Raw genomic sequence first — 22,823 nt, 5'->3', positions numbered from 1 at the left:
TTCTGGTTTGTTATCATCTTCATTATTTTCTTCTTCCTCTTCGACTTCCTCCTCCATCTCTTCCTTTTCTACCTCTGCATCGGCATTTTCTTCTCTCTTCTGTTTCTTCCTTTCATCATATTTTCCTTAAAACATTAAACGACGATCATACGTTTGAGCTCGCGGTTTTCAGTCGAAACGACGTTAATTCAAAAATGTCAGCTTAATTTCACGTTCGTGGTAAGTTTTTGCGAAATGTGCTAACGAATGGCATACCTTTTCGTGTTGTTACAGGAGCAAGCCGAAAACCTTCGCGTTCGATCATTGTTTCTATTCCCTGGACCCGGCCGTGGAAAACTTTGCGAATCAAGATGTGGTGTTCGACGCCCTGGGTCGCGACATTTTGGACAATGCGTTCCAAGGTTACAACGCCTGCATTTTCGCCTACGGTCAAACCGGTGAGACAACGTACCATCAATATACCGATTAACTATAGAACCAACGTAACAGAATATATTTTACGATACAAAGATCGAGTCGAGCTTTGCTAAATGAAATTCTACGTACATACATAAATCCTCGTACCCTGTACCTGTCATTGGTGATTTGCGTTAGCGATATCTGACAGAATCTAGCGGATTCTCCTGCGAGGCGACATAGATTTAGTGAAGGGAATTGGGATTTATAGGTAGCATCAGATAGTGATAGATTTAACTGAACCTAACCCGAGGCAAAGCTAACTTCTTGCTTCCTAATCTTATCTAATACGATGTTTAGATAATCTGCTAAGTTTCCTGTAACGTAGATTTGCTAGAAGGAATTCGAATCTCTGGCTAAGTTATACACGACGGTGTAACTAATTTTAAAGTTAATTCGAACTTTACGTAGCAACGTTCGAAATTTCTTTGGAGTTTCGAAATATTAAGTCGTCGTAGAAGTTTCTTGTCTTTTAGAAGGAATTAATAGATGCACCATATTTTCTTCTTTTATATTAATTTGTCGAATTACGTTGGATCTATTTTGTAGTAATAGAACAAACGAGAGTAACTTCTAATAGAAACGATCTAACAGATATTTTATATTGTTACGAGCCGTGTCTTGGCGATTTTATTATTTAAATTCATCCAATTCATTAAATTACATTCATTTTCAGAATACCGAAAGTTTTGCTATCAGAAGATAATATTAGCTTGTCCGAAAAGTGTCTTTCTTTCGCCAAGGTGAAACCAAGTCTGTGAAATGTCACGGTGTTTATCTCAACAGAACAAAATGGATAACGATATAAATAATATAAAACAAAAAACGTTGCGCGTCTATCATCTCCTCATAAAACGAAAGACACTTCTCAGACAACCTAATATTTCCCAGTTGCGGATTTTTCCCTTTCGGACATGGACATATTTCATTGATGTTCGCGCGTACAGTGTATTATTTTCTTCGTTCGAATCGAACGAATTTCGATTATATTGTAGATAATTTGGAAACTAGTAATAAATAACACGATAGGTTATACGCGTTTAACATTTCGACCTTGATTTCACGGTCCTTCAGACAGCCGCACCCAACGTAACACGTAGCTGATTAAACTCCCTTCACGTGGAACGTTTCCACGTACTTACTTTGATCAGATTCTGGTTTCATTAACATTGCACAAGCGTGTCGCATTACGGATTTGTCGCTTCGCCGTGGTCTTTAAGTCTCCTCTCCGTTCCGACGAGATCGTCATTAATCGGCAAGAATCTGATTATTTACCGTTCGTTGCATAGCGAATACAACGTCGATGTTCGCGTGACTGCTAACGAGACTACGAACGTTCGTGCGATTTTATGTTCTCGCGAACGTAATTAGAGAAATAGACATTTGTTCGAGTCTGCTAAATATCGCGACGAGTACGTTGTTTCGAATATATTTTTCTAATTTTTCGTATCGCGTGCAGCCTGTAGATTTTTCCGCCACGACTTTCCTCCCTCGCTTTGACACGAATTTTTATTTCAAAGTTCCGCACGGCAAATTTCCTGGTGAAAAGGATAAACAAGAAAAAGCCAAGCGTCGATTGTGATCTCAATGATTCATAGTTCTTCAACGCGCAATGAATTTATTCGCTCGACGTAAATTTTGATTCTGAGCATTTTTAACCGTCCTTTTTTCGCGAGAGACGAAAAGGAAGCTGGTTTTTATGCTGCGTTTAAATCCGAAAGAGAATAGTACGGAGAGAAGCAGCGTCGATTAGAGGCCGGCCATGCGCTTGAAAGCGCACGGGTTAAGGATTAAGGAAATAATGCTGCCAATTGAAAGACAGAGGGAAATAATAGCGAATACCGTGTGATAACTGAAATTTATGCACTGGCGTGAACTCTAGTTTGATTATCACAGTTAATTGAAAGTTGGCTAAAGCGATTCGCTGATTTTCAAAACTAAAACGCAACGACGCAATATTCGAAGAAGCCTGAAGACGATGAGGGAAGAAATAAAACGAGTCTGGTTTCTAAGAGATACAAACATTTTCCTATTAATTTAATGACAGGAAAGGTAACGATATTTACTATGCAATTGACATGTGTTACGTGGTACTGGTACTATTTATGACCAAACAATTGGTTTAATATTGTAAAAGTTTGTAAAAGTCTATTGTACAGGACTGTAGTCTCTAGTAACCTTCAGAGATGGACGTGACACTAAATAAGTAAAGATAAGAAAAAAAAAGAAGGAACATTTCTAAACGTAAGTATCGTAGAAAGCATAATGGAAAAATTCACGATAATAAAAATGTACGTCGTCCATTAGAAAGAGTACACCTTTAGAACTTAGCGTTTGCGGAAAACTTGACTCAATTTGTGTTTCACGGAGATTAGATAAAAAGCAAACAACCTTTTCAAATTATCGATATACGCCGGTCTGAAGCGAAACTATACACAACTTGTGAATGACGGTATATCGCGAAGATTTTTTTATTTAAAACGTCGTTTATCAGCATCTGTAAATGCTTGGAAACTGCGCCCTAAACGCTCAAACATGAGAAAAGAAGCGAGAAAGGTCAAAAGAAAGCAAAGCAGCGTGAAATGTACAATGCAGAAAAAGAGAGAAGTGAAAACGAGCAGAAAAAGGGGAAACAAATGAGAAAGAAGAAAGGGAACGCGAGGAATAGAAATAGAAGGCAAAGATAAAGAACGAAAATGTGCAAGATAATGGAAGGGAAAACATGATAGAAAAGGTCCTAATCTCCGACCAAATGAGATACCAAGCGAAAGAAACGCCTGTTACTGATTTTCTACGTCGTTCGACATCCACGTTCACCGTTTTCATCTAACTTTTTATTTCTGCCGATAAGGCGAGAACATGGTTCCACCCCGTGAACACGATCACCGCCATCCGCTTTTGCGCGACGAATAACACAATTAGAGGGGCCGAAGCCGATAAAACGTGGACAGTATGAGCAAGGTTCACCTTACAGAGACATTGGCCCCTTTTCTCTTTTTCCTTCTGCTTTTAAAGCGAATTAACCAAATGGAATCGAAGTGGAAATGTCCTTTTTTATATTTCGGTTATTTCTCTTTACAATTTGTTCGATTGGACATTCGGAGAATTCTTCCAGCTATGAATCACCACTTGGGTGACTATCCTCGATAGGATTTCATCTTGCTAATGCAACACGTATCCCATGGGAGTTCCATAACAAGTCAGTAGGATGCTTCTTCTTTAACCTTCGTTCAACCTGGCCTTTTTACGTTCCAGGGCTAGTCGATTAGAACGTTGCGCAGCTCTTTTATTACGTTTCTCTGAATTTCCCCTTGAATGGTTGGCATTTTTAGATCTTTCCTTGGATCTTCCTCCGTGATATATCACGATGAATCGACAACTGTTGCGAGTATAATTGATCGTAGCTATTCAAATCTAGCGACGTGGCTTGTTGCTGCTAATCCCCGTAGGACTGTTCCACATCGCTGTTCTTATATCGCTAATTTATTTTCTATTCGGACTTTTGATTTTCTGGTTGTTAACGTTCATTACGTTCTCATCTTTGTATTTTCGATTACCTTTTTCGCGCGATCTATCCATTTGCGAGTTTGGGGTCCAAACCCTGTCCTACAGGTCTACTTGACCTGTTTAATTTGAGGGATGACTATGTCGTTCAGCTCGATACTCGATGTCTTTCGCGAAGTGAGAACATGATGTGTTTGCATCTGTTTGCGTTTGCTTTCGTCGTTTCGAGTTGTAGCCATTTTTCTACTTTTCAGATGCGATCTTGCAGCGTTATAGTTGCTGTTCTTTTGCCATTTTGTGCGGTTTATGTCACAGTATAGCGTGTACAGAATTGGTCCTAGAAGGTTTCTCTGAAGATTTTCCTCCTGCTTTAACTCAATCGCCCTAATTTCCCAGTATGCGTCTGTGACTCTTACCATAAATCTTTCCATTGCTCGCGTACGATTTAAGCAAGCGATAAATTTGCCTCGGACAATGATTTTTAATTAATCACGCCAGATTTTGTCGAATAAGTTTTAGCCTTCTCGGTATCCAGGAAGAAAGTAGAAATTTGTTTCACCTTCTGAATATCATAATACGTAACGCTGTACTTTGCATACTTTGTGCCTATCATTTTTACGTATTGCGTGTATTTTTTACAATTTTAAGTTTCCCTCTAGCGCATAATAAATCCGCATTATCCGCTGCTTATAACAAACAGCTTCGCTTGGAATGTTCCGTATATTTTTCCATGTCACGCGTACTCTGTACATTTTTCCATATTTAAATTTTCACATTTTTATTATCGTGAATTTTCCATATTTAAATATTTAAATTTGCTATAAATGCAATAGATATTCGCACAGTCACGATAGCAGTCGAAAGGGAGAGACATTGACCCTAGCGTGGGCGATGACGACGACGACGACGACGACGACGAATATTGAACTTCCCTCGACGTTCAATCACTGCCGCGATGTTAAAAAGGAGGGTGAACAAGAAAGAAAAAAAAAAAAGAAAGAAAAAAGGAACGAGATTACGCACTTCTAAAGACTCTCGCGTCTTCTCGCACTTAGCTGCTCGCTTGTCATCGATCAATCGGATTGCACCTCTCCTCTGCTCATCGTCTCAAGGGATTATAGCAGGATAGAATGCTTGTACGTCTTATGAGAAGTTGTAGATGAAAATACGAACTTAAACCTGTTAACGTTCGAGGAAACAATGGTGTCAATTGGGGGTTAAGCCTGTTGGAGGATGGTTCGCTGTTGATCGTCGCGGTCTTACAGGTTTCTTCGAGAGCCGAAGATTTACAAGTTGATGATGGGGTGAAAAAATATGTTTGCATTATGAGAATCGTCGAGAATATCGATTATGGTTTCTGTCCATGGAAGGGTGGTTTATCGGTAATCGGAACAGCGTCAGTTTCTTTGAAACTGATTGGAATTAAAAGGAGACTTGGACGTTAACGATGGGCAGGAAAATTTGTTTGACGTGGAAATTTGAATACGCGTAACTGAAAATTAATTGAGTTCACCGAAGGGTGATCTGCCTTGGTTTGCGCGATCCATCGTCTTGCGATTTTTCGACAGAATTTGAATTGGAACACGTTTCATCTATAAAACTTTATGAAATCGAGTTACAGTCTGAGTGAATGATAGTCGTAGCTCGACTAAAATAAATTCTATTACTAACGTGCTTCGATTTCAACTCTGACTTTAGTCGTAATTTTATAGACCAGGAATTATTAAAATTTTGCTATGGTTCATCAGGTTCGTGTTCTACGTTTGAAACGGTCCATTAGTCCACCCTCCGCTTGGTCCTGATAACGTCTAAACGCCAACCCTCGCCCAATTACTTCATTTACATAACTCGCCCTGTGGCTAAACATTTCCAAAGAAGAAGTTATAAAGCCTGGCAAAAATTACGGGATGTCTCTGATCTCATCGGGGTGTAGTCGTTTTATCGCCGAGATATAACTTCTCGCAAAGACAATCCTTTTAGCCCGTTTCATTAACTCTGAGTCTGTGTACAATAACGAGAAACAACAGGATTTTCAAGATCGATGTACGTGTCTCGTACAAGTCACAAATTTCGGGAGAAAAGATTCAGCTTCGATTTCAATGTTCGATTCCGTTACTTTGGCAAATTCTCTGGTCAAACATTTGTCGAAATGAAAAGAATTAATCAATGTTAATGAAAATTAAATTTGAATATTATAATAATAAATAATAAATAACACAGGCTTATACATTAGGTTGTCCGAAAAGTTTCTTTCGTTTCATAAGATGATAATAGATGAACAATAATTTCTGTTTTATGTTATTTTATTGAATTAAGTGTAATCCATTTCGTTCTATTTCTATTATTATGTTCGTGCATAATTCAATAAATAAACAAAAAAATATTGTGCGTCTATCATTTCCTTAAAAAACGAAAGAAACTTTTCGAACGACCTAATAAATACGATCGATCCGATGGTCTGTATTTTTTTTTTTTTGTAATTAATCGACGTTAATAAAAAAGCTAATTTTTTAAAGGGTCCGGGAAATCGTACACGATGATGGGAAGCGGCGAGAACAAAGGTATCATACCACGGCTGTGCGACAACCTCTTCGACATGATCGCGAAGCAACAGAGCTCGGAGCTTACTTACAAAGTCGAGGTCTCCTATATGGAGATCTACAACGAGAAGGTGCACGATCTGCTCGATCCAAAGCCGAACAAACAGTCGCTGAAAGTCAGGGAACACAATGTCCTGGGGCCGTACGTGGATGGACTTAGTCAGCTCGCCGTCACATCCTTTCAGGTAAGGGAAGATTTATCGATATTCTTCCCATCCTTTTAATCATTCCTTTTGTGTGCGCATAAAGCATTGAAATATTAAGTTAGTAAGTAAGTGCCTGAAACTCGTGGTAAGTAAAGTAACGAACAAAGTAAAATTGAGAGTTTCCTACACCGCGAGTGTTGATGACTTTTGCGTTAAACGTTTTTCGTATTTTTTCATATTTGTTAAACCTATTATATCTATTTAAATATAAAATTACATCTCGTATAATTACATTCTCTCTCTCGCATTCTTTTTCTTTCGAACTTTCTTTCGTTCGAATGACAATCGAATTATTAAAATTACATGAAAATTGTAAATGTCGTTTTCTTCTTATCACACTCTTTGCATAGTTCAATATGCCTAGATATTTAATATTATTCGTTTTATTCGCGATATAGACGAGATACTCGTGTATATAAATTACGTATAAATTATACTGTCGCATTCTTTCGTACGATATATCTTGTTTATTCTTAAATATTCTTTTCGATCAAGTTATTTATCGATAAACGAAGACTGGCAACACGCTTGTCCGGTTTTTCCACGATACGGCAAATCGCACCGCTGTTATTTATCGCTTGTTTCGCGTGTAACTGGCATATTGCCAAAACTGAAACTGTTATGATCGATATCCGTCATTGCGGTGCTTCGACAATTTAATTCCCGCAATAATGTACTATCATCTGCAATTAAATCGCGAAACGGTAAACTTTATAGCTTTGGGAATTAATGATTTCGTGTTCTCGCGAAACGCAACCAAATATTATGAACAAAAGCGTGGCTTCGTTTCACGAAATTAATATGAATCTCTTTGATGTCCATTATGAAATTGATATTCATTTCCAAAGAACGTTGAAAATCGTACGTACGTCGGTTTATTTTCTAAGTTGATGAAGTTGATTGAACTGTCGCGATTACCACCGATCCAATGACTTTTACTGATCGCTCGACCGACGTACGAACATTAAACGAACGAAGGTGTATAACGATACACGATCCTTTCAGAAAGTAAAATCAGGTCGTTTTACATGTATGCGAAGCTAGTGGTTACCTCTTTTATGCAACAAACACGTTTCGTGCATACCAGTAACGCGTGATAAGTTTCAATTTGCTTCATCGACTGTGAACTACGATACTATCGTGTCACGTTTTTCGGCTTTCCTTTGTATCGTTTCGATGCGATCTCTTTTTCCATACAAATAGCGCGCACAGTCGTTCGATCCTGCAGCTTTTAAGGGAAAACTTAAGAAACGTTTACCTAGCAGCTTCTTCCTTCGTATTTCATCGCGTTTCCTTTATATTTCGCGTCACCGTGTCTCGGTCAGTATTTCCCGTATATGCCGTATCTGTCGAAATTACACTGAGAGACTCGAATTTTCCAATCGATTTCTCGACGAATTTCAAAATTACAAGACGATCTTGGAAGAGACAAGTACACGTGCGTGTAAAAATATCTCATATTCCGATAAATGTACTGGAAATCGTTAGAAAGTCCAAATATCTTTCTCTTTCTTTTATATCCACGTTTTCCATCTCAGGATAATCGTGAAAAGAAGACAGAGAAAGGCTTTGGAACTTGGAAGAAACGATGGATACGTAAAATTCGAGAAACGAGTGGAAGTGGTTCCCTCGTGAAACTTGAGTCTCGATAGACGAACACGAAAGTCAGAGAATGTCAAATCGGTTTTCCGGTTCTCGGAATACCCAAGAATCTGCTCGTTACGTCACGCTCGCCAGCTACCGATCCGTTGCGATCGTTAAATCCAGCATTCCTGCCGAATCGACTGAATTTCCCAACAGAATCGCCTTAATTTCCCAACTTTTCCATGCCAGCCATCCGTTCGCCGGTAACCCGAGCCCAGAAATCACCTTTCACCAAGTCAGTCAAGTCACCCGAGTAATCTATCAACGACCGGATGATATGTTCGATGCCGCTCGAAGCTGTATATCGCGTGTGCGATTCGAGCGGGTAACAAGAGAAAAGTCAAATTGGCCGTGAGGCGTCACGAGTTACTGCAATGATTTCGCAGGACATCGACAATCTGATGGCGGAGGGGAACAAGTCGAGGACGGTAGCTGCGACGAACATGAATTCCGAGAGTTCACGGTCGCACGCCGTATTCTCCGTCATCCTGACGCAAACGTTGACGGACTCGAAGAGCGGCGTCAGCGGTGAAAAGGTCTCGCGGATGAGCCTGGTGGACTTGGCAGGGAGCGAAAGGGCTGTGAAAACTGGAGCGGTGGGCGATAGGCTTAAAGAAGGAAGCAATATAAACAAGTAAAGTTTCCTTTTGTTGGCGCGATAGAGCTAATCGTCTAACGCGGTTAGAAAACGTTGCTTGTAATTAAATATTTACCATCTTCTACCTTGTTAATAAGGCTGGAAGTGTTTGCGCCTGTGGCCTGAAAATACACGAGAGATGTGATGGATCGTGTGATATAAGAGAGACAAATGTTTGCAGATCCCTAACGACGTTGGGTCTAGTCATTTCGAAGCTGGCGGATCAAAATTCCGGAAGTAATAAGAATAAGGACAAGTTCGTGCCGTACAGGGACTCCGTTCTAACGTGGCTGTTGAAGGTATCGTTCGATATAATTAAAATGTTAGATGCGACCAGTCTGCTAATTGCTAGGTACACAATGGGAACGATATGTCAGTACGGTAAAGAAAGAATTAACATAAAATTATTAATATAAAAGGTGGTGAGGATGGTACTTTTTGACGTGAAGATTTTATTTTTCTTTCTTTTTTTTTTTTTTTGAATTATAGCTTTCAATATGAAGAGATTCGTTAATAATTACAAAGTAGACTATAACTGTATCTAAAAAAATAAATAAATGAATAAATTAGTTTCTATGGACGATAGATCGTAGTATGAAAAAATTGTAGAATTAAAATACAGTGAAATAATTAAGAAAACAAAGTTTTGCGATCACCGAGATTTAATTAATTTTAAAAGCAACTTCTTTCATTTATAACCATGCTGTACTTTTAATTATAGGATAACCTTGGCGGGAACAGTAAGACCGTAATGGTAGCCACTATATCTCCTGCCGCGGATAATTACGAGGAAACGCTTTCAACCCTGCGATACGCGGACAGAGCCAAGAGAATCGTTAATCACGCGGTGGTCAACGAGGATCCAAATGCAAGAATCATTCGGGAATTAAGGCAGGAAGTGGAGGCGTTGAAAGAGATGCTATTACATGCAACTGTAAGATGATTAAGACTCGTTAACATCGTTGTATTAATTATGCGTTAGACCGGTCAGACAAACATGGCCATTAGAGCTGGTCGATAAAAACTTGAAGAAGTTTCTTACAATTAACCGTATTAGAAACTTCCCGTCGAAGTTTCACATTTTGTCAAGAGAATTACAAGGAATGCGTCAAAGAAAACGATCGAGATTAATTCCCTTAAATACGAATAATGTGATACTTCAACGAGAGACGAGATTCCAACGAAGTTATGAAACTCGTTGAATCGGGCAGATTTATTTTTAAAAGAGGCGTAAATAATGTACAACGTAGTTATAAACTATTGGGAATTTAATAAACTAGATAGAGGAAATAATCTTAAAACGATTCCTCCAACTTCGTACTTCGTAGCTTCGTTTAAATTCATTCCGGATTTAACAAACAACTGCATTCGTAGAAGTTACTCGAGAAATAATTACTTCTGCGCTCTACTAAACTTAGGATTCTCTTTCTTCCGGAAATTCTAGGGACAAGGGTCGATAGTGGGCCAGCAACGCACAGACATAACGGAAAAGCTGTCGGAATCGGAACGATTAATGAAGGAAATGTCGCAAACGTGGGAGGAAAAACTGGTGAAAACCGAGAGGCTGCAACACGAAAGGCAACAGGCCTTAGAAAAAATGGGAATCAGTGTTCAAGCCTCTGGTATCCAAGTGGAAAAGAACAAGTATTATCTCGTAAATCTAAACGACGACCCTAGCTTGAACGAGCTGCTAGTTTATTATCTGAAGGTACCTAAAAATTCTTAATTACTTCCGAACAATTAAGACACCCCCTCCCACTTTTAATAAAATATTGATTACGAAATATCACAGTTGATATATTAGTAGCGTATAATTTGGTCATAGAAATATCATTTCTCAATATTTTTATTATACAATATGAATGTATCCCAGTGAATTGTACTAATCTTACAAAACTGGAGATATTCGTCGTTTCTCAAATTAGGTAGTTCCCAAATAATATTTTACTTAATTAGATAGAATTACTACGTTTGCCAATTGTATCGTAATTACTAGAACATCCTGTATATGTAACATAACACATAAAAAAAATGTACAGTATAAAGTATAAAATACATAATACAAAATATTGTGCTCGTTGTGTTAATAATTAGGAAAAGACTCTGGTTGGAGGACGTTCGGCAAAGACGGAGCAAGACATTCAGCTGCACGGACTTGGTATTCTGCCTGAACACTGTGTCATCACGATAGAGGAAACTGGCCTCTATATGACGCCATTAAACGGTGCTAGGTGTTTCGTGAACGGCACTCAGGTAGTAGAGAAAACGCCGTTGTTACACGGTGACAGGATCGTCTGGGGAAATCATCATTTCTTCCGGGTGAATTGTCCCAGAAGTGCAACAGGTAACGCTTAATGGATATCCCTGATTGAATTCTTTGAGATCGATATGTGACATCCGAGAGTCTGTATGTATATGTGTGTCCCTCTGTTTATAGCGATCAACAGTGAGCCTCAGACGCCGGCACAGAATATTGATTACACTTTTGCACGAGAAGAACTGATGCTTAACGAGTTGTCGAACGACCCTATTCAAAGAGCTATCGCTAGACTCGAGAAGCAGCACGAAGAAGATAAACAGGTATTCTTAGGGATTGATGATGTTTGCCGGAGATTCTCAAAGATATGGCTCATATCCAGTAGGGAATGTCGCATATTTATTTCAAAAGTGACGCACGTCCAACAATTTTTTCAAGAAAAGTGAAGAACTATTTGGAGATTTACAAAAAATTACCAATTTTCTATTTTAACTTCTTCAATCGGTTCTAAGTAACTATGTTAGAGGCTATATAATAGTAACCTAATTAATTGTATAGCCCTAAATTCCATATTCACTTGAAAAGGTTCAGAATCAGATTTTGTTTTATGAAATTCCTCAATGTTGGATGAAATTGTCACAGCTGACTGTTACTTATATAGTTTTATCTTATCAAGTACCATCAATGTGTTCCTGTATTCAGGTCGCGTTAGAGAAACAGAGGCAAGAGTACGAGCGGCAGTTTCAGCAACTTCGCAACATTTTGTCTCCATCGACACCCTATTCCCCTTACGTACCATACGATCCCCTGCGGGGCAGTCAAAGTAGTAAACTTCCTGCTTGCACGCCAACTACGCAAATGCGAGTAGAGAAGTGGGCCCAGGAAAGAGACGAGATGTTCAAAAGGAGTTTAGGCCAATTGAAAGCGGACATCTTAAAGGCGAACGCATTGGTGCAGGAGGCAAACTTCTTGGCGGAAGAGATGGGGAAGCAAACGAAGTTTAGCGTCACTTTACAGATTCCGCCAAACAATTTAAGTCCAAATAGAAAGGTAACGCATGTGCTGTTTCTTATTGATTCTTATTACATCTTTAAAGTAATTAGTAAAGTAAAGGATTAAGGAATCTTCAGAGCTTGACTCTGGATTCTTAAAATTCGTGTTTACAACTTTTAAATAATTTGGAATCTAATGAAATTGCTTTTGCTGATCTTTTCAGATTATTAGAGGTGAAAATTAAGAAATTTAATCGAAATATATCAGTATGCCTATGCATCAACTTATCCATCAAATACTTCATCACAGATATTTTGTTACTTTATTAATACTTCTTACATTATATATCTTCTGAATTCTCTATTCTTCGCTCTCTTCTTTATCTTGTCTTACTTTGTGATATAATTTTGCAATGTCTCATCAATTATCATCTCTTTTTTATATACATCCTTTCCGTTGTACTAATTTAATTTACTTTTGAGTTGTGTTTATTTATTTCTGTTCATTCTGCTTTCACACTCTCCGACATGCAGAGTGTATTTTTTCAGCGGGGCGCCTTCGTCAGCGAGCCTGCGATTCTAGTGAAAAGGACAAACATGGGCAGTCAGGTGTGGTCCATGGAAAAATTAGAAAACAAATTAGTCGATATGCGGGATATGTACGAGGACAGAAAGGATCCCAACAATTGTCAACGATTACCTGCCATTAAGGTATACTACCTAGTTCATTCCAGTTTTTTAATACATTTTTGACTGGCTATTTTATCCAAAATGAGGATGAGGATTGATGATATCAAAGTTAATCGGGTACAATTAAAATACATACAATTTTACACATAACTGAAACAATTTATGAAATTTTACAAAATTTACGTGATTCTGTGCTTATGCAAACACGGGTATAGCCAGTCAGCAATGCATTAAACAGTAACTAGAGAAACTATGTAAAGCTGAACGATTTTTAAATTAGGATGAAGTGCCCGGGAAGACTCAAGACCCGTTCTACGAGTCCCAGGAGAATCACAATCTCATTGGAGTAGCGAATATTTTCTTAGAGGTTCTGTTTCACGACGTTCGGTTAGATTATCACACGCCAATTATCAGCCAACAAGGAGAAGTCGCTGGACGACTGCAGGTCGAGATTAGTCGCATATCTGGCCACTTTCCCCAGGACCGTATCTGCGAGGCAGCGTCAGAATCGTCGAATGACTCGACCTCGTCAGAACCTGAGGATTATTCCGGATCGAGCTTCATCACTTGTCGCGTGACCATCAAACAAGCAACTGGTTTGCCTCTGTCACTGAGCCATTTTGTATTTTGTCAATATATGTTCTGCGGACATCCAGACCCCATAGTGGTCCCAGCCATCGACAATTCCGAACAATTAACTTCGAATTGCCAGATAGGGCAGAGAGACTCTCTGGTGTTCAAGTTTAATCACACGAAAGATTTTACCGTGCCCATAACGGAAGAGTTTATCGAACACTGTAGCGGTGAGTGGTGAATCAAATTGTTTGATGTCTCAGTGATACGATAACTAATCCTATTAGGCTGCTCTCTAAGATACTTTTAGATACGTATATAGATATGGAATTTTTAAATACATAGAAACACATTTTCATATACAGAAGGGGCCTTAAGCATAGAAGTTTGGGGACACCGAAGTGCCGGATTTTCGCGAAGTAAACCAGGTTGGGAAGTCGAGCAGCAACTTGCAAAAGCTAGATCTCTGGCTGATCGATGGTCAGAGTTAACGCGGAAGATCGAATTGTGGGTCGAAATCCAGGAACTAAATGAGCAAGGGGAATATTCACCGGTGGATGTGGTTGTGAAACAAGATACATGGACAGGTACATTGTATACTTGTCTTTTTTAAATATATTAAAATATCGTTACGTTATAGCTTATTGCTTAGCATGTAATTCATATTTTTTTTTAGGAGGTATTTATCAGTTACGTCAAGGACAGCAACGACGAATACAAGTTCGTGTGAAACCAGTACAAAATTCAGGAACATTGCCCATAATTTGTCAGTCGATATTAAATATAGCAGTTGGTAGCGTGTCTGTAAGGAATCGTCTTCAGATTCCATTGGATAGTTATCAGGACGAAGACTTAAGCATACTAAGGGAAAAGTGGAGCGAAGCTTTAATGAGAAGGAGACAATACTTGGATCAACAGATACAGAAACTCATTAACAAACAAGGTATATTTTTCGTATAGAAAAAACTTCGACCTTCTATTGAAATCATTATATAACTAATATTATATAATTAATTTCAATGTATAATTACAGATAAAACTGAACAAGATATTGAACGAGAACAAAGTCTCGTGGATCAGTGGGTCAGTCTCACAGAAGAAAGAAACGCAGTGTTAGTCCCTGCAGCAGGGTCAGGTATTCCTGGTGCACCTGCTGACTGGAACCCCCCTCCAGGAATGGAACCACACATACCTGTTCTCTTCCTTGATCTCAATGGTATGTTAAAAAGATTCTACATATATTTTGTGTAAAATTATTCATCTTTTTGTAAACTGTCACAATTTGTCCAAAATCGTTTATATTTAACAATACACATTTATTGACCTTTTAATAATCAAATATTTACAGCCGATGATCTTTCAACACATCAGTCGGGAGAAGAAGTCTCCGTAACCGGGTTAAATTCCATCTTGCCAAAGGAACATGGCAATAAATTCTACAATTTACCCATAATTCGTCGTATAGAGAAGGACGTGTGCGCTATCGCTGCTTGGGATTCCAGTATACACGACAATATACATCTGAACAAAGTCACAGATGGTAAGACATACAACAATAAAAATCTGATGTTCAAGAATTTATAATATTCGGAATCTTCAATTCTGTCTATAAATATATTTTAGCAAACGAGCGGGTTTTTTTAATTTTGAAAACAACGGTACGCCTCTCACACCCGGCGCCAATGGACCTTGTGCTGCGTAAACGATTAGCCTTGAACATCTACAAACGGCAAAGTATCACAGACAGAATCTTCAAGAGGATCGTTCGTACCGACTGTTTAACTCAGACTGGAGTCACTTACGAAGTCGTGTCTAATATACCAAAGGCTAGCGAAGAATTGGAAGATCGCGAGAGTTTGGCACAAATAGCTGCCAGTGGGGAAGACAACAGCTTATGTGATGGCGAAACTTACATCGGTAAGTCAGCTTTGATAATACTTACGCAAAATCTTGTACGCTCTAGACCAAACATACATAAAAATATAATTTAAACTCACATGTCTGATGTTTGCATAGAAAAATATACACGCGGTGTTTCTGCGGTGGAAAGTATCTTAACTTTAGACCGATTACGACAAAGCGTCGCGGTAAAAGAATTACTGCAAGCACAAGGTCAACCACTTATGCGCAAGACAGCAAGCGTACCCAACTTCTCGCAGGTACTACTGCCTCTCCGCCGTCTTGGACGCACTGTATGCTTTCGTTTAATTTGTTTTTCTTTTTTAATCTCTATCCTATAGTTGGTATTTTGCGTTCCACTTTTGAGTCCAAGTATTTTCTTATTTCAGTCCAAACCAGTAGTAGTTTTAGACATTCTAGTATCATTAGCTTCGAAATTTCATTGTATTCACTATCCTGTCACTTTTTCTAAATTATCACGGTTTGTCTAGAATCATTTGGCCATATAAACACCTCAGTAAACTTAACGAAGATGATATTTTAAAGAAATGTTTTCATTAACTTTTTGAATTTTTTAAATGGTTGAAGAATGTAAACGAGGGAGAGGTCACTTGTGATGTTGTTTATAATTGGGGAAAGACCTTGAACGGCTGATTGATTTTGGACAGGCTATAGTTAGATCATACAGTATCTCCTGAGATAGAGATAAGTAACGTGATACGCCGACTACTTGCAGATCATGAGATCCGACACCTCGATGGACTCTTTGAACGTCACGCGTTCTGAAAGCGTGACTGATCTCAACACAGAATTGAACGGGCTGCTTCATTCGCGACGTGCATCCACGGGTCACACCAGAAACGATGAGAACTTCGTTTCTGCGCCAGCTAAACCATTTGGAATCGGTAAGCAAACTTTTCATTTCTATCCATTACATTTTTCCAACGAAACATTTCCAAACAACAAATTCAACGATCATACGTTCTATGATTTCTTAATTGCACATCCAACTGAAAGTGTATGAAATAATTATATGCTTGATATTTAACGTTGGTAAGAATGAACAATTTTGGAAGAATATATAATTTATGAAATCATAGAAGATAAATGAAATTTTGATTGATACTCAAGTTAGAAGCTAATATAAACGATAAACGAAGGATTCTTTTTTTTTATTATCATTCACACAAAATATTCACTCATACAATTCATTTTCTCATTCATTAGTTCACCGTTCATTTTGTAGTAATCCATTTTATTAATTCGATCGATTACATATATCACTTAATTCTTCGATTGTGTAATGGCAATAGAATTAACATGTTACTATTGTTCATAATAACTTTTAACAATATCTCCAACGGTGCTACCATAAGCACGCCAACAAAGAGGTAATTCCCAAGATTTCTTGCAAGAGAGTTCTTTTGCTACGCAAGCGTTTTTGCCATGATGTTGATGAAGGCGTAGCTAATTTAGCAAACGAATATTATTTTGTTTCGTTATTAACGCTGCTCTATGATCGACGACAGAGCTTGCTACCTGAGCGCAGAATTTTACGCTAAATGGATTGCTACTTTACATTAAAAGTTCGAACGAATTTTAATTTTCGACGTTTTAGTTTTTTTTCTCTCTCTCTCTTTTTTCTTTTCCTTTTTCTTTTTTTTTCTAATTTTGTTTGGATATCTTTATGACTTATAATCTTATGCGAATCCATCATTTGATTGAATGCAACATCTTAGTTTGCTTAAATCACGATTTGAATTATTAATAATATTTAAACGCTTTGATAAATTTTAATGGCACTGTGTTTTGAGGACCTTAGTCTTAGAATAATATATCGACATACGTTTTACGATCACTTCTCGTTGCCTTGATTTTTTGCTTTCTTGAATTATATTCAACGAAAAAAGTCTATTCATTCATTTCTGAAATGTGGCTTATGCAATGTTTCTTAATATATTATACATATATATATATATATAAATATACCACCTTGCCATGATAGTCACTCTAAGATTTGCCCTAGTTTTTGATTGTCTTAAAATTCCACTGTTATGTCCTCCTTTGGTATTAGATATGTTGTTTCTGAATAATGGAAGATGTTCATTTCATCCGTTTCCTTTTTCGTTCGTTTTTATTATTGAGATTTCATGTCATCCATCGTTAGCGTTTCCTTATATCGTGTTCACTGGAAATCAAATTTACTTCTATCTTCAAAATAAACAAAATTTTCTCTATATTCGTTTACAGAAGCGTTACGCGTGCTCTCAACTTTCAACCCTTTTGATATACTTCGTGTTTATGATAGATCAAAATATTGCAATATTTTAATGGAAATTTTCAGAAAATACTCGATAACAAACCGTACTATTTGTTAATTCACCGATATTATTTTTTAGGAAATTATTGTACGAAAGGATCTAGATTTCTTGGAAACGATGAAGCTTCTAATATTTCTAATATTAAATAATATTAATTAATAGTTCTAATATCAAAAAAAAATGAAACTTCCAAGTAATAAAAATTCTATGAAATTCTATAAAAAAGAACACCATACAAGGAAATCGCTCAATCACTTAGAACAGACACGATCAAACAGATCGATCACTCTCCTTAACGATGTTTGGTAAAACCGATCTCCCTCTTAGCGAATTACCACTACACACTGGAACTTCGTATTTATTCTATTTATAGCTTCTATCATACTGTTATGTCACCACGCTATGTTCAACTTTTACGCACGATTTTTGCCACTATTTAGCAACGTTTATTAAAGCTTTCCTAGTAAAAAAAAAAAAAAATCACATGAACCGTGATATCATGCAAGAAAAGGGCAGAGAGAGAGAGGGAGAGAGAGGGGCGGGCCTAAAGAGAGTTGAGCATGGTAAAAAGAAAAACGACCTACTGTTTTTTTCTTCAGATCCGCCTTTACTATAGCGTTTATTAGCAGCGATATTTACAAAAAAAAAAGCTCCACCACTTGTTACAGAGCCTCTTTGATAACGTTAATTAACGAGCCTTATTGATAATCAGCAGAATTTTGTAGCAAAATTAACACGAACGAGTCCAAGCGATTATATCAATAATACGCAACTTATATCTCTGTTCCTCTGTTTATAACACTACGTCTACTACTTCTACAACTATTTCGGCCCACGCAAGGCTCCATTCTGAACTCAGGTAAAATGGAGTCTTGATTGATATTTGATTGATGCCGTAACAGGCAGTGACGATTTAGTATATAAATATGTCTCGTGAGTGGTTGAGTCTGTCTGTTGTTTTAGTTCTTCCAGTGCGCCTTAAATATATATATATGTGTATATAGTGTGTCGATGGTGCTTCACTTCTATTTTCTTTTTTTCTTTTTTTTTTTCTTGTGATCCTAGCAATGTTCAGAACCAGAAGCGATTTATATCATCAAAGAGAGTACAAGATTTTCATGACTTTCTATTTGTTTCAAGCTCTTATTATCATAGCATCAAAATCAAATTATGTGTATTGTAATACACTTATAAACAATATTTCGTGTCTTTAATCGTTCAGTTTCACTAACACTATGGTAGAAAGTTGTTTACCAATGTTCAACGTTTCAATTAAATGGATAACCCGAAGATTTTACATTTTCTATATAAGATCATATTCTTGTTATTGTCAGTAGTTGAATGAAGTTTGAAATTAGATCGAAACTTGTCAAACATCACGACGAACGAACAGTTGATGACAAAATTGTTGTTATTTCTGTATTTAGAGGTAGGATCATAATAGATATTATTTTATTCTTTGGATAATCCTGTCACACCGTTCTGAGCCGAAAAACCTTTATTGCATTTTCTTACATGAACTAGGGATAAAAACAAAAGAACATCTTAAACCTATCGATTAAATCTATCGATTGTATCTAGAACTATCTTCTAGTTACTATTTATTGTAACTAGCGCATCTGCATATAGATGGCGAGCGCGAACTCACGTTGTCATTTTCAACAAAAATCCTATTACGAATGTTTCGCTTCAAATGATCTAAAATCTAGTTCTGAAAATTGCTGATGCCTTCTCTGTCTATGTGTCTATGTGTCGAACGTTGTTTCGTTGCAACAAGAGCAAATGCTGTTTTAGTTTCACGATTTTACTGTTGCATGCCGAATGCGTTTCCTTGTGTGCCTCTAAGCAAGCATATATCGGCTCGTCTATGTTCATGCGGATTGTTTCTCTTTGGCTCACATCTTTTACACGATGATTTGTCTGCGTTGCTGATCATGATCGACGCTTAACGAAAGTCACGTCAACGCATTGCAAAAGCAAGATGAAAGAACGATCTTCTCTCGTGTCTATCGCAGTATCTATCAGAGATCACCATGCGTAGAAATCATGTTCACTAGCACTGTATATCACGACTATGATTATCTATAATCTATACTATACTATATCACGAATCGCAGTCGAGAAGCATGGGTATCTGAACAATTCTTTCGCAAAAGTTTTTTACTAGAATAGAAACGATTTCTATAGTTCTGTTTTTCTTATCCTTTTTCTTTTTTCTTACATTTTTTTTTTGAAATCTTTTTCTTCTTTTTATCGACGACTCGTCGAAGTTTGAGATAAGAAAGAGAATTCGTAACGTTCGACGAGTTATCGAGATTGGTATCTATATTCTAAGACTGAATTTAAGAGTGAACCAGCGTGCATAAGATGTTTTTTTTTTTAATCATGATCGAGTTATAGTCGAAGAGTAAAAAAGAACAAATTGAGAAAGACGAATAAGATGGCTTGTAAAGTTGTTCTACTTTTACTGTCTCTACCTGTGAATGTGCTATTAAGCGATATTTTAGAAACAGACGTAGGGTAACTGTATCATATATGTGTACATATATATATATATAAATATTTATTGATTAATGATTTAGGTGGACGTGCTTCTGAAAAACAATTCAGGATCTTTCTTTTTTGTATTATGAATATTTCCTTAATTAAATGATATCGTTGGTCTTAATTAATTAAAGCAACTAAATTGTTTTTCATCGAAGCGAAGAAGAAGGAAGAAACTTACAAGTAACTAAGAAAATGGGAAGATATATTCCAAAGAAGGGAATAAATATTTATTCGCATTTGGAAGAAGAATTTAGCCAACTATTCTTTATGATGAAAGACCCATTTTCTTTCTCCGCAGGAAGAATTAGTTTAAAGTCGAACGAAGCGAAGAAATAGAAGCAGACGAGTTGAGAATGGTGTAGGGGGCAAAATTAAGAGTAATTTAGTACTGCATGAGATTATTGTTTCGGTCATAGTGAAGCATGCTTTGCGGGAGGATAGAGTCTACATATTTAATGCTATCGACTGTACAGTAAAAATCCAAGGAAGATACCGCATTGAGAACAGCCCGAGATCATTACCACTTTTGACTTTAAACTAATGAAATGCTATCGTTAGCATACTTTATGACAAATCCACGATGCATATGAGAGCATAAATTACGATCAGATCTCTTCGTTAATGATATTTCTAAATTCGATTCCTCTGGATAAATTGAAATTTCTAATCGTACGAAATAGCTTTGAATTTTAGAAGATTCCTAACGAATATTTTCTCGAATAAGATTAGGAAAAATGTCTTTCAAGCTTTTAATTAACGTATTGGTGCATTTTGGATTGGTTAAAGAATGGCGAGTTAAATCGTTTCGCGTGTACAAAGAATCTCAAAATGAAAGAGCAACGAAGAAACGATTTGAAATTGTATCTCTGCAATATTTTCTACTAAATTTCACAAATATTTGTACGCGGCTGTAATAACTGCTGTCGACACGAATATCTTCGATATGAGACGCAAAAGGTGTACACCGTACGCTGATCTGGTTTGCCTGATTGTATCAAGTGTCTTCTAGCCTACAGGCATGATCGATCACACGTGACAAGCCTGCAAACAGAAAGAAAGAAAAATAAGAAAGGTTTTGTCGAAGGCTCGCCATTAAGAGGAGAACAAAAATGTAGTGTTTAGCGATCGACGAGAAAAAGCAAGTGCCGTGTAATCAGTACGTCTATCTCCTTTCAGCGAGACCAACCTTCCTGAATTTGAACCTGAATCTCAACTCATTGACACGTCTGCAACAATCCACCTCTGCCAAGTGTAGGTGACACTCGCTGTTGATGGCTCTTTCGAACTGACATTGCCACGAGAATTCATCGATTTTATTTCTAATTATTCGTGTAAATTCTCGCGGAAAATTTCGTATCTTTCGTAAGAATGCGGGATCTATGGATCCTCGTCTCTGAAAGAATCGAAATGGTATTTTCCAGGGGTTCAACGCAGCTCGAAAATAAGTTGGGAGATATTTTAAGGAAAGAAATTTCCTCAATTCATTTTTGATGCAATTTAAGCCTTTCTCCAATATTTTCTATCAAACGTCTTATCTTTCTGCTGCAATAATAGAATAGTAACGTATACACCAGTCATAAAGTAGAATTTCATACTCTTAGCTTTCACATTTAGCAACCAAAGCTAACAATAGTATCAGTAGATGGACACTGCTAAGTATTAGAATTTTTCTAGAAGCTAATTTACTGGAGAAAGGATTAAAACTTAATATTCGTTGAATTTAACGAGTTTCTGAAATCGTCGATTTCCTAAATCAATGTGGCGAGTTTGAAAGAGTCCATTCGATCATTCTTGTAGTGATTAGTAGATCGTTTCGTTTCCTTACTCCTTATTTCGATTATTACGTAGCACTACGATAATAGATATCGATAAGAATCACGATTCGTTTTCTTTTTCTTCTTTTCTTCGGTATTTATCATTTTTCTTCGTAGTTATTGTCCTTTATCGGAACTGCAGCCTCACTGTGCCGCAGTGGCATAGTCTCCGTATGTGTTCGATGTTTTATCGCTTTCGATTACCATAAGGTACCTTTCTCATCCTCTGTTTTACGTTTCTTCCAGGCTGCCTTATATTCCACGTATTATGTGCTTGGATCTTCCAAATCTTTATAGTATCTTCATTTCCAGCACTTACTTCGATTCTCGAGTACAAAATTTGGCCTCACATGGATCATTCTGACACGTAGAAATACACATGTTTTATCAGAAGTAGAACGAGGAAGTATACTGTTAGGTGAAAGACGAGAAATAGTCGAACATTATCAATACACGAAGTTAGCGTATAGGATGAGACACGTGACCGAAAACATTTTGATAATTATACAAGTACTAATTATAGACTGTGGATTTTTATGCAAATTACGTAATTTACGAAATTTGTAAATGGAAAAACGTACAGGACGTAACATCAACAAGACAACAGTACAAGGACCCTCCATCTACTCGTTACTCACAATTACTCAAATTATCAAATTATTCACGTTACTCAAATTATCGAA

At 37.3% G+C, this 22,823-nt stretch overlaps 1 protein-coding gene across 10 annotated transcripts in view; it reads left to right on the top strand.

Annotated features, from left to right (window-relative positions):
- The window catches only part of LOC122571801 (kinesin-like protein KIF13B), a 162,438-nt gene that overhangs the window by 126,785 nt on the left and 12,830 nt on the right, over positions 1-22,823 (top strand). For 2 of the 10 annotated variants that reach the window (XM_043735953.1, XM_043735956.1), the window contains exons 3-22: positions 274-437; positions 6,477-6,745; positions 8,797-9,044; positions 9,229-9,346; positions 9,769-9,981; positions 10,492-10,755; positions 11,142-11,391; positions 11,485-11,627; positions 12,007-12,354; positions 12,831-13,007; positions 13,267-13,789; positions 13,925-14,146; positions 14,236-14,502; positions 14,593-14,775; positions 14,908-15,099; positions 15,183-15,476; positions 15,576-15,751; positions 16,195-16,363; positions 18,621-18,638; positions 21,503-21,577. In XM_043735953.1, the coding sequence (XP_043591888.1) occupies positions 274-437; positions 6,477-6,745; positions 8,797-9,044; positions 9,229-9,346; positions 9,769-9,981; positions 10,492-10,755; positions 11,142-11,391; positions 11,485-11,627; positions 12,007-12,354; positions 12,831-13,007; positions 13,267-13,789; positions 13,925-14,146; positions 14,236-14,502; positions 14,593-14,775; positions 14,908-15,099; positions 15,183-15,476; positions 15,576-15,751; positions 16,195-16,363; positions 18,621-18,638; positions 21,503-21,577 (4,313 nt within the window). The remainder of the gene's footprint in view (positions 1-273; positions 438-6,476; positions 6,746-8,796; positions 9,045-9,228; positions 9,347-9,768; positions 9,982-10,491; positions 10,756-11,141; positions 11,392-11,484; positions 11,628-12,006; positions 12,355-12,830; positions 13,008-13,266; positions 13,790-13,924; positions 14,147-14,235; positions 14,503-14,592; positions 14,776-14,907; positions 15,100-15,182; positions 15,477-15,575; positions 15,752-16,194; positions 16,364-18,620; positions 18,639-21,502; positions 21,578-22,823) is intronic. The other 8 variants (XM_043735954.1, XM_043735957.1, XM_043735963.1 and 5 more) reach the window with 8 other exon arrangements.

The sequence above is a fragment of the Bombus pyrosoma genome, linkage group LG10 (genome assembly GCF_014825855.1).
Source record: "Bombus pyrosoma isolate SC7728 linkage group LG10, ASM1482585v1, whole genome shotgun sequence".
In the NCBI taxonomy this organism is placed as follows: Eukaryota; Metazoa; Arthropoda; class Insecta; order Hymenoptera; family Apidae; genus Bombus; species Bombus pyrosoma.
The sequence above is the reverse complement of the archived record's forward strand: the minus strand, read 5'-3'. Positions and strand labels throughout refer to the sequence as shown.